This window comes from Geotrypetes seraphini, chromosome 1, assembly GCF_902459505.1.
Source record: "Geotrypetes seraphini chromosome 1, aGeoSer1.1, whole genome shotgun sequence".
NCBI lineage: Eukaryota > Metazoa > Chordata > Amphibia > Gymnophiona > Dermophiidae > Geotrypetes > Geotrypetes seraphini.
This window is the reverse complement of record NC_047084.1, coordinates 226449187-226464719: the sequence shown is the minus strand read 5'-3', so window position 1 is coordinate 226464719 and position 15533 is coordinate 226449187. Positions and strand designations below refer to the sequence as shown.

General features: G+C 42.5%; 1 protein-coding gene across 2 annotated transcripts in view; it reads right to left on the bottom strand.

The window, feature by feature from the left end:
* TMEM156 (transmembrane protein 156) overlaps positions 1 to 15533 on the bottom strand; it is a 49595-nt gene that overhangs the window by 24304 nt on the left and 9758 nt on the right. For both annotated transcript variants that reach the window (XM_033929266.1, XM_033929276.1), the window contains exon 3: positions 10573 to 10833. In XM_033929266.1, coding sequence (XP_033785157.1) covers positions 10573 to 10833 — 261 coding nt within the window. The remainder of the gene's footprint in view (positions 1 to 10572; positions 10834 to 15533) is intronic.

Below are 15533 nucleotides of genomic sequence, written 5' to 3'. Positions count from 1 at the left end.
TAACCTCAGTTCCGGGGAAGATGGCCGAATCATTGATCAAGGAAAGTATCAATGAACACATAGAAAAAAATAATCTGTTGAGAACAAGCCAGCATGGTTTCTGTAAAGGAAGATCATGCCAAACGAACCTACTGCATTTCTTTGAGGGGATAAGCAAATAACTGGACAAAGGTGACCCTATAGACATCGTATATCTGGATTTCCAAAAAGCTTTTGACAAGGTACCCCACGAGCGCCTACTAAGGAAGCTGTGGAGCCATGGGGTGGAAGGGGACGTGCACAGATGAGTCAAAAATTGGCTAGCGGACAAGAAGCAGAGGGTAGGAGTAAAGGGATACTACTCTGATTGGAAAGGGGTCATGAGTGGTGTCCCACAGGGGTCAGTGCTGGGACCATTGCTGTTCAATATATTCATTAATGATCTGGAAACAGGGACAAAGTGCGAAGTTTGCGGACGACACAAAACTCTCCAGTAGGGTCAGAACTGTTGAGGAATGCAAAGACCTACAAAGTGACCTGAATAAGCTGGGTGAGTGGGCAAATAGATGGCAGATGAGCTTCAATGTAGAGAAATGTAAAGTCTTGCACATAGGGAAAGGGAACCCAATGTACAACTATAAGATGGGAGGGAAGGTATTGGGGGAAGGCAACCTTGAAAATGACTTGGGGGTATTGGTGGATACAATGATGAAGCCAGCGGCACAATGTGCAGCGGCCTCAAGAAAGGCGAACAGAATGTTGGGCATTATCAAAAAAGGTATCACATGAGAGGGAAAAGAGGATGAGAAGAAGAAGAAGATCATAAAATCCTTGTCAAAGTCTTTGTGTGATACAGGTGAAGCAGGATAAGTCCTTTGGATAAAGGTGAAGTAACCAGACCTCACAGGAGAAAACCCCCTCCCCTCCCTCTTGCTCTAATAAATCAGTATATTAACTGTAAAAGATATTTCATAACCCACTTGCCAGCTGGCCTATAGTGATTGAGAAATATTCTGTTTCTGAGTTAGCTATGGTAAGCAAAAACTTGTAAAAACAAGACTTAAATTCCGATGCATGGCACCTGGCCGGATATTATGCAAAGAGGAACACAGCTCATGGTCAGAAAAACAGAGTACTCAGGAACATTATTTAGCAAGATATATCATGTGTTACCACAGCAGAGAAGGAATTTTAGACTCGGAATTACTTATATGGTAAAGGGAAAAGGGCATTTGCGGGAAAAGGTTAGGCCTTACGGTAGACTGAACAGACGTATAAGATGACACAAATAGATAAGCCAATAAATGAATCTACTTATGTAATGACGTATAAGAAAATAACCAATAAAGATGTATCATGTGATTTAGGCCAACGTGGTATTGACCACCAAGAAATGTATAAAACCAGGCCTATAAGCAGAAGTAATCAGAACAGACATCAGAGGACCCTCAGGCCTGAGGATCACATCTGTTACGCTATATGCTGAATGATTTATTCTTGTAAGCTGTTACTGATTTGCTAATAAATATATACCTACTAGCTGATGCCCCGGCGTTGCACGGGTATTTAATTATAGCAATAACACTGTAAATGGATTCAAATAAAGATACTTTATAGTGGTGAATGAAATTATTTTTTTACAGCTTAATAAAAAGTACAATATTCAAATTATAATGTGAAATATTTGACAAAATGAATACAATACAACAAACGCAAAACGTGATTATAAACAACAATTTTAGTTTCACCTCCTGGAGCAAGAACATATAAATTCTTGGGTGAACCCACCCTTAAGCAATCAACATAGAGTTGTGGGCCGCGAGACCCCCAGAACATATCACCCCAGGTAGTGAGGGATCTGCATACCAAGTTTCGGTCAAATCGGTCAAGCCGTTTTTGAATTACTGTGAGAATGGCAGCTTTTTACATTTTTTTCCATTGACATGAATGGGAGAAATCTGATTTTCTGTTTGTAGCTCCGCCCACGTGTGCAGGTGGGCCGCGAGACCCCCAGAACATATCACCCCAGGTAGTGAGGGATCTGCATACCAAGTATCGTTCAAATCAGTCAAGCCGTTTTTGAATTACAGTGAGAATGGCAGCTTTTTACATTTTTTCCATTGACATGAATGGGTGAAATGTGAATTTCTGTTTGTAGCACCGCCCACGTGTGCAGGTGGGCCGCGAGACCCCCAGAACATATCACCCCAGGTAGTGAGGGATCTGCATACCAAGTTTTGTTCAAATCGGTCAAGCCGTTTTTGAATTACAGTGAGAATGGCAGCTTTTTACATTTTTTCCATTGACATGAATGGGTGAAATGTGAATTTCTGTTTGTAGCACCGCCCACGTGTGCAGGTGGGCCGCGAGACCCCCAGAACATATCACCCCAGGTAGTGAGGGATCTGCATACCAAGGTTTGTTCAAATCGGTCAAGCCGTTTTTGAATTACTGTGAGAATGGCAGCTTTTTACATTTTTTCCATTGACATGAATGGGTGAAATGTGAATTTTTGTTTGTAGCTCCGCCCACGTGTGCAGGTGGGCCGCGAGACCCCCAGAACATATCATCCCAGGTAGTGAGGGATCTGCATACCAAGTTTCATTCAAATCAGTCAAGCCGTTTTTGCGTGATCGCAGCACATACACACATACCTCCGATTTTATAAATATAGATTGAAACCAGTATATAGTGTGTGGAGTCTCCATTCTGAGGTAGGCCTAGACAGCGGCCTACTTCACACTACCAGAACGAAGGAAGTTATCCTGCCGCTGTATCGAGCGATGGTGCGCCCGCATCTGGAGTACTGCATGCAATACTGGTCGCTGCACCTTAAGAAGGATATGGTGATGCTCGAGAGGGTCCAGAGGAGAGCAACAAAAATGATTAAGGGCATGGAAAACCTTGCTTATACTGAAAGGCTGGAGAAGCTGGGGCTCTTTACCCTGGAAAAGCGGAGACTTAGAGGGGACATGATTGAGACATATAAAATCATGAAAGGTATAGAGAAAGTAGAGAGGGACAGATTCTTCAGGCTAGCAGGGACATCAAAAACAAGAGGGCACTCAGAAAAACTGAAAGGAGACAGATTCAAGACGAATGCTCGGAAGTACTTCTTCACTCAGAGGGTGGTGGACAGCTGGAATACGCTTCCAGGAGAGGTGATAGGACAGAGTACAATAATGGGTTTCAAAAAGGGCTTGGATGACTTCTTGAAGGAGAAAGGGATTACAGGGTATAGATAGAGGGGTACTATACAAGGTACTTCAGGAATAGGGCATAAACAATTCAGGTGGTGGGAACTTACAGGTCAAGGACCTGGAGGGCCGCCGCGGGAGCGGGCTGCTGGGTGCAATGGACCCCTGGTCTGACCCAGCAGAGGCGATACTTATGTTCTTATGTTCTACCAATATCTACCCCTGAAACTTGCTTAAATTCCCAAAATTGATTCCTACAATTTTTACCACTGTTTTGAGTTCAGGTTCTGGCCCAAAATGCCTGAGCATTGTGGGAGCAGAGATGGGGACAAAAACATGGCCCCGCCCCTGTTTCCACAAAACTGCCTCTTTCCTGAGCAAGCCCCATCTCTCTGGGCCTACCTTTTAAAGGCCCTGGTGGTCTAGTGGCTTCTTCAGGAAAGAAGAATTCTGTTTTGCTCCCACCCCCGATAGCTTTGCATTCAAAATGGTAACTTTGACTTCCTGCGACAGCCTCACAAGAATGCCGCAGAAGGTCACAGCTGCCATTTTGGAACTGAGAATGGCATAAGCATGAGATATGCTCCTGTTTATATCAATCCCAAAGCCAAAATGTCGGCTGTTTTGTGAAACTGTCATAGGGAGTTGTGTCTGCCATTCTGAATGCAGAACAACTGGGGGGGGGGAAGAGAGTAAGAGTAACAGGGATGCTCCTGCCCTAAAGAAGCTAATAGACCACCAGAGGGAGAAGACCAGGCCAGATCAGGTTTTCTTTTGTGGAGGGTTGCCTTTTCTTTTCTGGCCTAATGATTGCTGGGGTGGTTTTTATTTTCAGTTTTGGTCAGCCTCTAGTTTTAAGGTGTAAGCCAGTTAACAGTAGGTCAGTTATAGAGGTTATTTTATAGGGTGGGCAGTTTGCAGGTTATGTTCGCTCTAAGCTGAGCATATGAGCGATAGCTCGTACATTTTAGGAGCATTGCTCACAGATTTTACAAGGTCGCTCACAAAGATACGTGCAAATCTGGAAAATTCTTAGTTTTTAGAAATTGTTGCTCACATGAAAAAAAATTTTTTTAAACATCATGTTTATTGAGACAGAAGGCAACTGAACAGCAAGTACAAAAACAAAAACAATGCATCGGAACAGGCATGAGAGCAAACATGAGCAAGATGGTACATCCATCGAGGAAACAGAGAAGCAAGAGAACATGTTCGAAAGAAGGACATCATATCTGAAGTGGGAGGCTTAAGAAGACTCGCCATCCAGCAACCCCAGTCCAGTTTTGGAAAATAGACCAGTCAGAATTCCCAAACGATTCAACAAAAGCATCCATCCCTAGCACCCAGGATACACAGTCCGTGCAACAACACATCCAAACACACTGACACATACATATACACTCGCACAAAAGCGCGCTCTCTCCACCGAGGTACACCACCCTCTCCAAATAGGTAGGTTCAATCCAATGACTGAGGAAACAACAAAAACAACATATAGAGTGCCAGACCAGCTTTGAGGGAAGGAAGACCCAGCCAGGGTTCCAAGGCAGGGGTACAGGATGCAGAGAGGGCCCCCATGACAAAGTAGAGGGCCACAATGTAAGGAAATGCAAATAATTAGGGGCGGTATGGCAAAGGCCAGGACAGGAGAGGCAGTACATAAGACTCAAAAAGATAAGTAGCAAAATACAAACAATGACAGTCAAGCATTAGTGTCCAAAAACTGCTGCCACAAAGCCCAGTAAGATTTCCATATGTCCTGTGGACGAGACGAGTAGGTGTCCAACTCATATCGTGCTTGCTGTTTCATCAGGGCAATCCACAAAGTGTAAGGGGGAGCCTTCTCCAATATTTCAAAATGAGTTTTTTCCACAAAAGCATGCAGAACAAATTTCTGTGAAGGCATGACCAAGCCATGTTGTTGCATCTCCTGCACATCCCCCAATAATAAAGCAGGCCTCCTGCAGCAACCCGGCCAAGCAGCGTTGTACAGTCCCAGAAAGTCAAGTTCGGACAGTCAAAAAAGGAGTGCAGAAAAGTACCCCTCTGGGTTTTGCATTTGATACATTTGTCGTCTGGCCATATCCCCATGACATGCCCATGAGCGCAGATAAGGTATGACCTATGCAGAAGTTTGTACTATGTCTCTTGAAGGGTTACCTTCTTCACATGAAGGTAGAGTGTCTGAAAGAGGAGATATATATAATGAATGGATACTACTAGCCCCAGTTCAGTGGACCACTCCCGCACCAAGGAAGATAAACACCCCTTCCCAGAACAGTTTTTGCCTTCCCCATACCAAGTGGAAATCTTGTTAGCCAGAGTGGGAGTGGAAAGGAAAATCAAATCCAGTTTACCACAAGCCCACTGCTCCCCATGTGCGCGTTCCAAGGTGCGGTAGTAGTGGTAAATTTGAAGGTAGGTGTAAGTGTGTGCAAGAGATAAATGCCAAGAGGCCTGCATTTGTGCGAGAGAAGGAAATTATCTCCCACCCAAAGTCAAAGCAGTGCCCAGAGTTGTGTCACACCCCGTGCACCTCTGCAATCCTGCCAGCCCCCTCCACACCTGGGACAAAATCTGGGTTACAAAGAAGGAGAGAAAAGGGGAGACAAAGGGTAGCCTACCCTGCTGCAGCCGCCACCAGCATTAGGCTTTACAAAATGGAACTAAAAATGGAAATGCAGGAATACGGAGCCCATCACTGCTTCCCCCAGACTTATGGATAACATACGAAAAGGACCAGGGTGAACAGCAGTCATCAAGCAAAGCCAAAGGAGAGTATTGATGGGAAGATACCAGCTGTTCGTGTATCCAGCGTAGGAGTGCTGCAACATTGTAAACGTGAAGGGCGGGCATGCAGAGACCTCCCTGGTCGCTATTCTGGGTCAATTTAAGAGCACTAATATGGGCCACCTTACCCCCCCCCCCCCATATGAAAGAGCAGATAATAGCATGATAAGAACTCTCATCATTGCATGATATCCACACTGGGATAGTTTGAAGCAGATATAGCAGTTTCAGAAATAGCACCATTTTTACCAGAGCTACCCGGCCCATCAAGGAAAGGGGAAGTGAATGCCATTTAAGGCATAAAGTTTTGATTTTCCCAATAGTGGCAGTAATGTTGGCAGCATACAGTTTTCGTGGATCCCTGTAAAGCATAATGCCCAGATATTTCAACTTCCCAGGTGCTATGGTAAGGAAGAAACTTAGGAACACCTCAAAGAAATGGCAAACTGTAGAGCAAGCCTGGTCTTTATTCAAGGACACGGTGATCGAGGCGCAAAATCTACATATACCAAGATTCAGGAAAGGGTGCAAAAAGAATCGAACAAAAGACCCGGCGTGGATAACCAAAGAAGTAAAGAAAGTGATAGGTGATAAGAAGAATTCATTCAGGAAATGGAAAAAGGGCAAAACTGAGGAGAACTGGAAAGAGCACAGGAAGTATCAAAAAGATTACCGGAACCTGAGCAAATCTTCAAAGGAGCACAAACAGATAAACTAACATCCATGGAAGTAAGCCTTGAAGACGTACGCAGGCAGTAGGAAAATTCAAAACTGACAAATCGCCGGGCCCGGACAGAATCCACCCTAGAGTATTGAAAGAACTAAAGGAGGAAATAGCGGAACTACTACAGCAGGTTTGTAATCTCTCCCTGAAAACAGTCGTGATCCCGGAGGATTGGAAGATAGCCAATATTACGCCCATCTTTAAAAAGGGATCAAGAGGTGACCTGGGGAACTACAGACCGATGAGTCTGATCTCGGTTCCGGGAAAAATGGCGGAAGTGCTGATAAAAAACAGCATTGATGAGCATTTTGAAAGAAATAAACTTCTAATCACAAGCCAACATGGCTTCTGCAAGGGGAGATCGTGCCTAACGAACTTACTGCACTTCTTCGAAGGAATTAACAAATGGATGGACAAAGGGGACCCCATAGACATCGTATATATAGATTTCCAAAAAGCCTTTGACAAGGTATCCCATGAACGCCTACTTCGGAAACTGAAGAACCACGGAGTGGAAGGAGAAGTACACAGATGGATCAGAAATTGGTTGGTGGGGAGGAAGCAGAGGGTAGGAGTGAAAGGCCACTACTCGGACTGGAGGAGGGTCACGAGTGGTGTTCCGCAGGGGTCAGTGCTCGGACCGCTGCTCTTCAATATATTTATAAATGATATAGAAACAGGGACGAAGTGTGAAATAATAAAATTTGCAGACGACACCAAACTATTTAGTGCTGCTCAGACTAAAGAGGACTGCAAAGAATTACAAAGGGATCTGAACAAGCTAGGGGAGTTGGCGACGAGATGGCAGATGAAGTTCAATGTAGAGAAATGTAAAGTATTGCATGTGGGAAGCAGAAACCCAAAGTACAGCTATACGATAGGAGGGATGTTATTGACTGAGAGTACCCAAGAAAGGGACTTGGGAGTAATAATGGACAAAACAATGAAGCTATCGGCACAATGCGCAGCGGCCACTAAGAGAGCGAATAGAATACTAGGTATAATCAAGAAGAGTATTACAACCAGAACGAAAGAAGTTATCCTGCCGTTGTATCGGGCGATGATGCATCCGCATCTGGAATACTGCATCCAATATTGGTCGCCGTACCTTAAGAAGGGTATGGCGATACTCGAGAGGGTTCAGAGGAGAGCGACACGTTTGATAAAAGGTATGGAAAACTTTTCATACACTGAGAGACTGGAGAAACTGGAGCTCTTTTCCCTGGAGAAGAGGAGAATTAGAGGGGATATGATAGAGACTTACAAGATCATGAAGGGCATAGAGAAAGTGGAGAGGGACAGATTCTTCAAACTTTTGAAAACTACAAGAACGAGAGGGCATTCGGAAAAGTTGAAAAGGGACAGATTCAAAACCAATACTAGGAAGTTTTTCTTCACCCAACAGGTGGTGGACACCTGGGATGCGCTTTCAGAGGGCGTGATAGGGCAAAGTACGGTATTAGGGTTCAAGAAGGGATTGGACAATTTTCTGAAGGAAAAGGGGATAGAGGGGTATAGATAGAGAACTACTACACAGGTCCTGGACCTGTTGGGCCGCCACGCAAGCGGACTGCTGGGCACGATGGACCTCTGGTCTGACCCAGCAGAGGCACTTCTTATGTTCTTATGGTCTTATGACTTGCTCTCTGGTCTAATAAAGCGTTGATTTTGGACTTGAGAAGACTCATGGTCTGTTTGGTAGCGTCATCAAGGCGGGAGATCTGAAGGCTCCATAAAGAGGCGAGTTCCTGAGATAGAGAAAGGAGTTCCCCATCATGACATTTTTTCAGCGAGGTGGAATAAATAAGGATATGCCCTCACATGACCACTTTAGCGGCTTCCTAGTAAATGACAGGATCCACGTCCTCCACCAAGTTGGTTTGTACAAAATCATCCCATTTCTTTCTAAAGTAATCGTGAAAATTAGTGTCCATGTATAGATGGGGTGACATGTGCTAAATCCTACCCCCCCCCCCCCGTCTGGGAGCCAAACCGTAATATAAGGCCCAAAAGAGTATGATCAGAGACTAGGGGCGCAGTAATATGAGCGTCGGACATGTGAACATAAGAACATAAGAAACGCCTTCACCGGATCAGACCAAGGTCCATCTAGTCCGGCGATCTGCACACGCGGGGGAAGAGGGAAGCAGAAATCCGAATATAGTCAATGCGGGAATAAGTTGAATGAGGATGGGAATAAAATGAGAAATCAAGCTCGTCTGGGTACATAGTGCGCCACGTATCTAAAAGGCCCAGTTCCACCAAGAGAAAATTCACCCCTCTAGTGAAATGGCAATTCGGTACAGGTTTAGCAGGCTTGTTGTCCCATTGGGGGTGGGCTACCAGATTGAAATCCCCGCCAAGTATGAGTGGATGGGGGGAAAGCCGAGCCAAGTGCCCCACCAAGGAGAAGAAAAAAGCATGTGAATAAAGATTGGGAGCATATACATTACACAAGACTAAGGGCTTACCTCACAGTTCCCCCAATTAGTTCTATAAACCGCCTATTAGGATCCACAATTTGTCTATGAATATGAAAGGGTATGTTTTTGTGAATAAGTATAGCCACCCCACATTTTCATGCTGTAAATGAGGCATAGGCCATCTGGCCCACCCCCTCCCTGCGAAGTTTGGTATGTTTAAGAGGAGGCAAGTGGATCTCCTGCAAAAAAAGCTGTCAGTGCATTCCTTTTTGAGATAGGCTAATAGTTTTGTGCGCTTAATGGGGGAGTGGATCCCATCTACATTGAGAGATTTTACATTCAATTGAGTCATAATGTATAATCAGTACCAAAGATTAAGAACCAGACATGTACCAAAGAAAATGGCAAAGGTGGGGCATTCCAGCCACTTCCCACCCACAACACCACACTCACCAGCAATCGGGAGGACAGAGAAAAGAGAGAGTCCACGGCATGTGGGTCCCCCCCGGCAGAGAGGAGCAAACAGACATACCCAAGCACAGCACCCCATACATACCAAGCATTCCCTTCCCCCCATACCTCTGTAAAGTTCCTGGCACGAGCAGCAACTCCCCAAACTGCTGTCACACTAATGTCGGCTCATCCTCTGACATCACTTCCTGGACCCACACCTAAGAAGTGACATCAGAGGAAGAGCTAACTCTGGCACGACAGCAGCTTGGGGGTTGCTGCTCACACCAGAAATATTAGAGGTACAGGGGAAAGGAAGTGGTGCGTGCGTGGCAGGATGGGGTGGGGAAGGGGCGTATGGAGGTGGGGGGGCAGAGAAGAGGGTAGAGGAGAGGCGCCACCGCCCCGGGCACCTCTCACTCTCGCTATGCCACTGGGGATACCAACCACTGGGGGTTGAAGAAAGTGTCATGCCTTAATCCCTCCAGTGGCCAGCTTCTCAATCAGAGAACATTTTGTACCCTAGGCATGATTGAAACAAGTCCAACTAAAGACATCCTTCTTTTTAGATTTGGACATTTCCTTTCCTTCGGTAATCACTTTAGATTTCCTGATTTTGGATACTCCCTAGTCCTGCACAAAACAGTCTCACAAGAGTTCCCCTTGCTGTTTGCACTTATGGAGGTGTCAGCTCTCCAAATTCTGCCTTTGCAAAATCGGTTTTTGGGCGTTTCAAGCATATGGACTTCCGTTTCAGTGTTTTGGGACATCCATGTGTTGAAAATAAGCATCAAAGTCTTTCATGATATAAGGAGAAAATGGCAAATACTTGTAAGACTGATGGCAAATTTGAATGAAAATATAATGCAAAGCTTTAAGGCATACGTGAAAGATAAAGTTGAAAGGGTGAAATATCAGCTTTCTTGCTTTTTGCTTTTGTGTGAACAAAGGGAAAAGCAAACACATTTAACTAGGTACTGTATATTTGGCATTTCCTTGAACAACTTACGTGGCATAGGAATTTCTAGCGTCAGGGAAATATTTATATGTCCTTTCTGATCTTCTCTCACTCTTGTTCCCCAAGAAAGGTTTGTGCCTTTCTTGTCTGTGTCATCGTTTTTGGCTGCAGGATCTCCAATGTGAATTTCCAGTAAGACATGATTTAACGGCTGTCTCTCTTCCTTAGCATACAACACAGTGAAATCCCAGTGCTTGTACAAGGGAAGAATATGTTTTGCCTCCAGTTCTAATGACCCTTTTACCTTTAGAGCTATGTAAAAAAAAAAAAAAAAAGGAAAACATGAAGGAAATTTACAGCTCACTGTGGATTCATTCCTATCTGTTTAGCAATAGCATTTTCATTCTCTCCTAATATTGGTTATCTGAGTAATTGGAATACAGTAATTTAATTTATTCATTCAGTATTTATTATATCACGTTTAGCTGTAAGCACCAAGCAAGGCAGTTTACAGTCTAAAATTACATATAGGAAGAGGAAATCCAAATAGGAAAGAATCAACCATACCACATTCAGAACATTACAAGGCAGAGGGAAGATGACAGGAGGTAAGGAGGGGAATTAAATTTCAGAAACTAGTAGGGAGATCTATATCCAAAGTGTTTGAGCCCACTTCCCTGAATATCTTGATCCACTCCCTTGTGATTTCCTGTATACTGATTACTATAATGCGCTCTATAAGGGCATAACTTAAAAAAGAAATAAGATTCCAAATTATACAGAACACTGCAGTGAAGATCATATTCAACGCAAAGAAATTTGATCATGTTACTCCCCTCCTTTATAAAGCACATTGGCTGCCAGTAGAACATAGAATCACATACAAAATTCTTTTACTGACCTTTAAAACTAGACAAAATAGTCAACCAGAATTTATCAATAACCTTATTCCCTATAGTTCTTCTAAGTCTTTAAGATCTGCGTCTAAAAATTTGCTATCTGTTCCATCTCTGAAGTTTATCAATACAATGAGGTCTACCATTTTTTTCTGTCAGCGGGCCAACTCTTTGGAATAATACTCCTGTCCACTTACTGGAAGAATCAAACCTTAACCATTTTAAAACAAAACTAAAAACATTTCTTTTTCTTGATGCTTTCGAGACCTAAATGCCCTTTTTAGGGCTATGTAGTCTTAATCTATTTTTTTGTTACCCTCCCTTTTGTCCTTTCCCTATATGTTCTCTTTCTTACTTGATAAATTGTAGTTCTATCCTTCTCTCCTTTTTTGTTCCTGTTTGTTTTTGTATTGTTTTTGAATGTTTTGAATTATGACTATTGTTTTAAAGGATGTATAGTTACCCCATATGTGTTTTTAACATAATGTTCACCACCTAGAAGGCTGATTGGGCGGTTTATAAAATTTTTGAATAAACTTGAAATTTGAAACTTCTGAAGTATCACCTTATCAATGCGAGAATGCCTGTTCAAACAACCTCAATTTACAGCAATTTTGAAATTCTTTAGAGAAGTTTCACCCCGGAAAGATTGGGGCAAAGTGCAATGAGGCATTGATTCTAGGTATACGTACCATGGCGATGGCAAGACTAATCGGTGATCGGTTATAGAACAAAGTGTATGTGGGAATCAGGTTGCTGGATTCCATCTTATAGGAATAGCACTGCTTGTGAGACACCTTGCAAGCAGCATTATTCCTGTAGCCCAAGAGCATCAGGTGTACAAAGCCACAGAGCAATGCTCCATGGCTGCAGTGATGAATTCTCCCTCCCAGGGCCAGCCACACCCCACCCCCATGCAAGCGCTCAAATTTACACATGCAACTTAAAGCACCATATATTGAATTTGGGGTATACTGCTTTTTTTTTTTAACCCAGAAACTGCTTCAACTACATCCTATATGGCAATGGTTTCCTGAGCTTAAATATCCATCAAGTAAATATTTTTTTTCCTATTTGTTTTAAAAGTATTACAATGTAACTTCATGGAGTGTCCCCTAGTTTTTGTATTTTTTGAAAGAGTAAACAATTGATTCATATTTTCCCATTTCATGTCATTCAAAATTGTGTAGACCTCTATCATATGCCCCTCAACCATCTCTTCTTCAAGCTGGAGCCCAAAACTCTTGTTCTCATATAAGAGGAATTCCATCTCCTTAATTATTTTCATTACCTTTCTTTGTATCTTTGCTAATTCCATTATTTTTTTAGATGTACCAACCAGAATTGCAAACAATATTCAAGGTGAGATTGCACCATGGTGCAATACAGAAGCATTATAATATTCTTTGTCTTATTTTTCATTCCTTTCCTAATAATTCCTAATATTGTGTTTGCTTTTTGGCCACCTCTGCCACAACACATTGAACAGAAGATTTCAAAGTATTATTCATTAAGACACCTAGATTCAAGAGGTGGACCCTAGCATCAATTAACTATGATTTGAATTATTCTTCCCATTGTGCATCACTTTGTACTTGTCCATATTAAATTTCATCTGCCATATCGATAACCAGAAGAACATAAAAATAGCCTTATTGGGTCAGACCAATGGTCCATCAAGCCCAGTAGCCCATTCTCACAGTGGCCAATCCAGGTCACTAGTACCTGGCCAAAACCCAAAGAGTAGCAACATTCCATGCTACTGATCCAGGGAAAGCAGTGGCTTCCCCCATATCTTAATAACAGACTATGGATTTTTCCTCCAATCTTCCAATCTCCTAAAGTCCTCCTGCAATTTTTCATAATCTGCATGTGATGTAACTACTTTAAATAGTTTTGTGTCATCTGCAAATTTGATCACCTCCCTCATCATTCCCATTTCCAGATCATTTATAAATATGTTAAAAAGCACCAATCCCATTCCAGATCCCTGGGGCACTCCACTATTCACCATCTTCCATTGACAGAATTGGTCATGTAACCCTGCTCTCTGTTTTCTATCTTTCACCAGCTCTCAGACCCCAAGAGAACATTATCTCCTATTTCATAGCTATTTAATTTTCTCAGAAGTCTCTCCTGAGGGAATTTGTTAAAAGCTTTCTGAAAATCTAGACACACTGCATCAACTGGCTCACCTTTAATCTATATATTTATTTATGCCTTCAATAAAATGTAGCAAATTGAAGAGGCAAAACTTCCCTTGGTTAAATCCATATTGACTCTGTCCCATCAAACCATGTTGTCTATGTGTTCAGTAATTTTACTCTTTATAATAGTTTCTATCCTGAAGTCGAGCTTAAAGGTCTATAATTTCCCAGATCATTCCTGGAACCCTTTATTAAAAGTTGATGTCACTTTGGCCACCTTCCAATCTTCAGGGCCCATAAATAATTTTAATGACAGGATACAGATCACTAATAGTAGGTCTGCAATTTAAATTTGAGTTCTTTAAGCACCTTGGGCTACTTTCACGAAGGTGCACTAGCGTTTTTAGCGCACACTCCAGATTAGCACGTGCTATAGCGTGCACTAGCCGAAAAACTACCGCCTGCTCAAGAGGAGGCAGTAGCAGCTAGTGCACACGGCATTTTAGTGTGCGCTATTCCGCGCGTTAAGGCCCTAACGCGCCTTTGTAAAAGGAGCCCCTTGAGAACCCTAACAATAACACTAAAAGGGTGAAATAAAATTCAAGTTGCTAAAAGACCACTATAAAACATAAAATAAAATAAATATTTATTTATTTTATTTCAATTTCTATCCCGTTCTCCCAGAAGCTCAGAACGGGTTACAAATTTGAAGACAGACTAGTCATGACATCAAATAGGTTACAGTAGACAATAACAGAGCTTATTCTAGAGACCAGACTGGTCATAGCGAAGAGTACTAGGAAAAGTATATTGAGGAAGCAGTCCTTAATGGCCCGATTGGCGGAAGAGGAAGGTCTTTACTGCTCTGCGGAAGATCACTTATAATACTTATTAAAAAAAAAAAACAACAGCAGACCATAATAAATATTCAAAACACTTCTAAAATCTAAAATCTAGCAACAAAATATGTATACAGCTTCCCTCACTAATCAGTAAAGGATAAAAGCATTAAAAAGTCATTTAACACTCAAACAATACCCAATATGAAACTATCAATTCCATCAGTTATACTATTGGATTGTTGACTCAATAATGCTTTGATAATGAATGTGACTGTTAGGCAGACTGGATGGACTAAGCAGGTGTTTTAACTGCTGTCATTTAATACAATATGTTGCTATGTTAAGAATGAAGACCCAAATGTAATGCATACTGCAGCAAGCACAAAAAGGCTACAGATGATCACTCTGCCAGGTACCAAAAAAATCATTCTGTATGAAGAAGGGCATTATGGTAAGCCTTAATCACGCTCCTTCATCGACATGCTCCCCTCTGGCATCAGCTTCTGGCTCTTCACCCATGCATCTACTGACATCAGTAGGGAAGGGCTCATGATTTTCCAGATTGAAAACTCTGTAGCTGGCAAGCAAGAGGAGATAATGGAGCTCAGCCCCAGAGGAAGCAGGAGCAGATGGTAAGGCTCATGTGCTACAGCTCAGCATGTGATGGTAGGATGCAGCAATTACCATGTGCTGGCTGTTAACATATGGCAGTGCTGTTATTGTGCATTAAAAACTGTGTAAAACCACCTAATGCTACTTAATATATAGGTCTCTTAGTTTCTAATTCCTGTGTAAGATGGATAATAAAAGTGGGTTATTGCTACTTGGGGGCTTTTCTGCAATCATTAGTTAATTGTTCAGTTTTTCTAGGAGTGGGACACAGGCATCCATTGTTAATGACGCCAAATAAAATAATTTTGTCAACAGTGGGAGAGGTTTATAGAAAAAAAAGATAAGGAACCTGGTGAAGATGAGTGAAAGCCAGATACTGTTAAGGAACATCCAATCCAATCCTTAGTCTTATATACCGGGTCATTCCCCAGAGGGACTCGAACCGGTTAACAAAAGTTTACTCAAAGTAATATTAGGGAACAATAGTTGGACGGGAAAGTTCATCTATTACCATC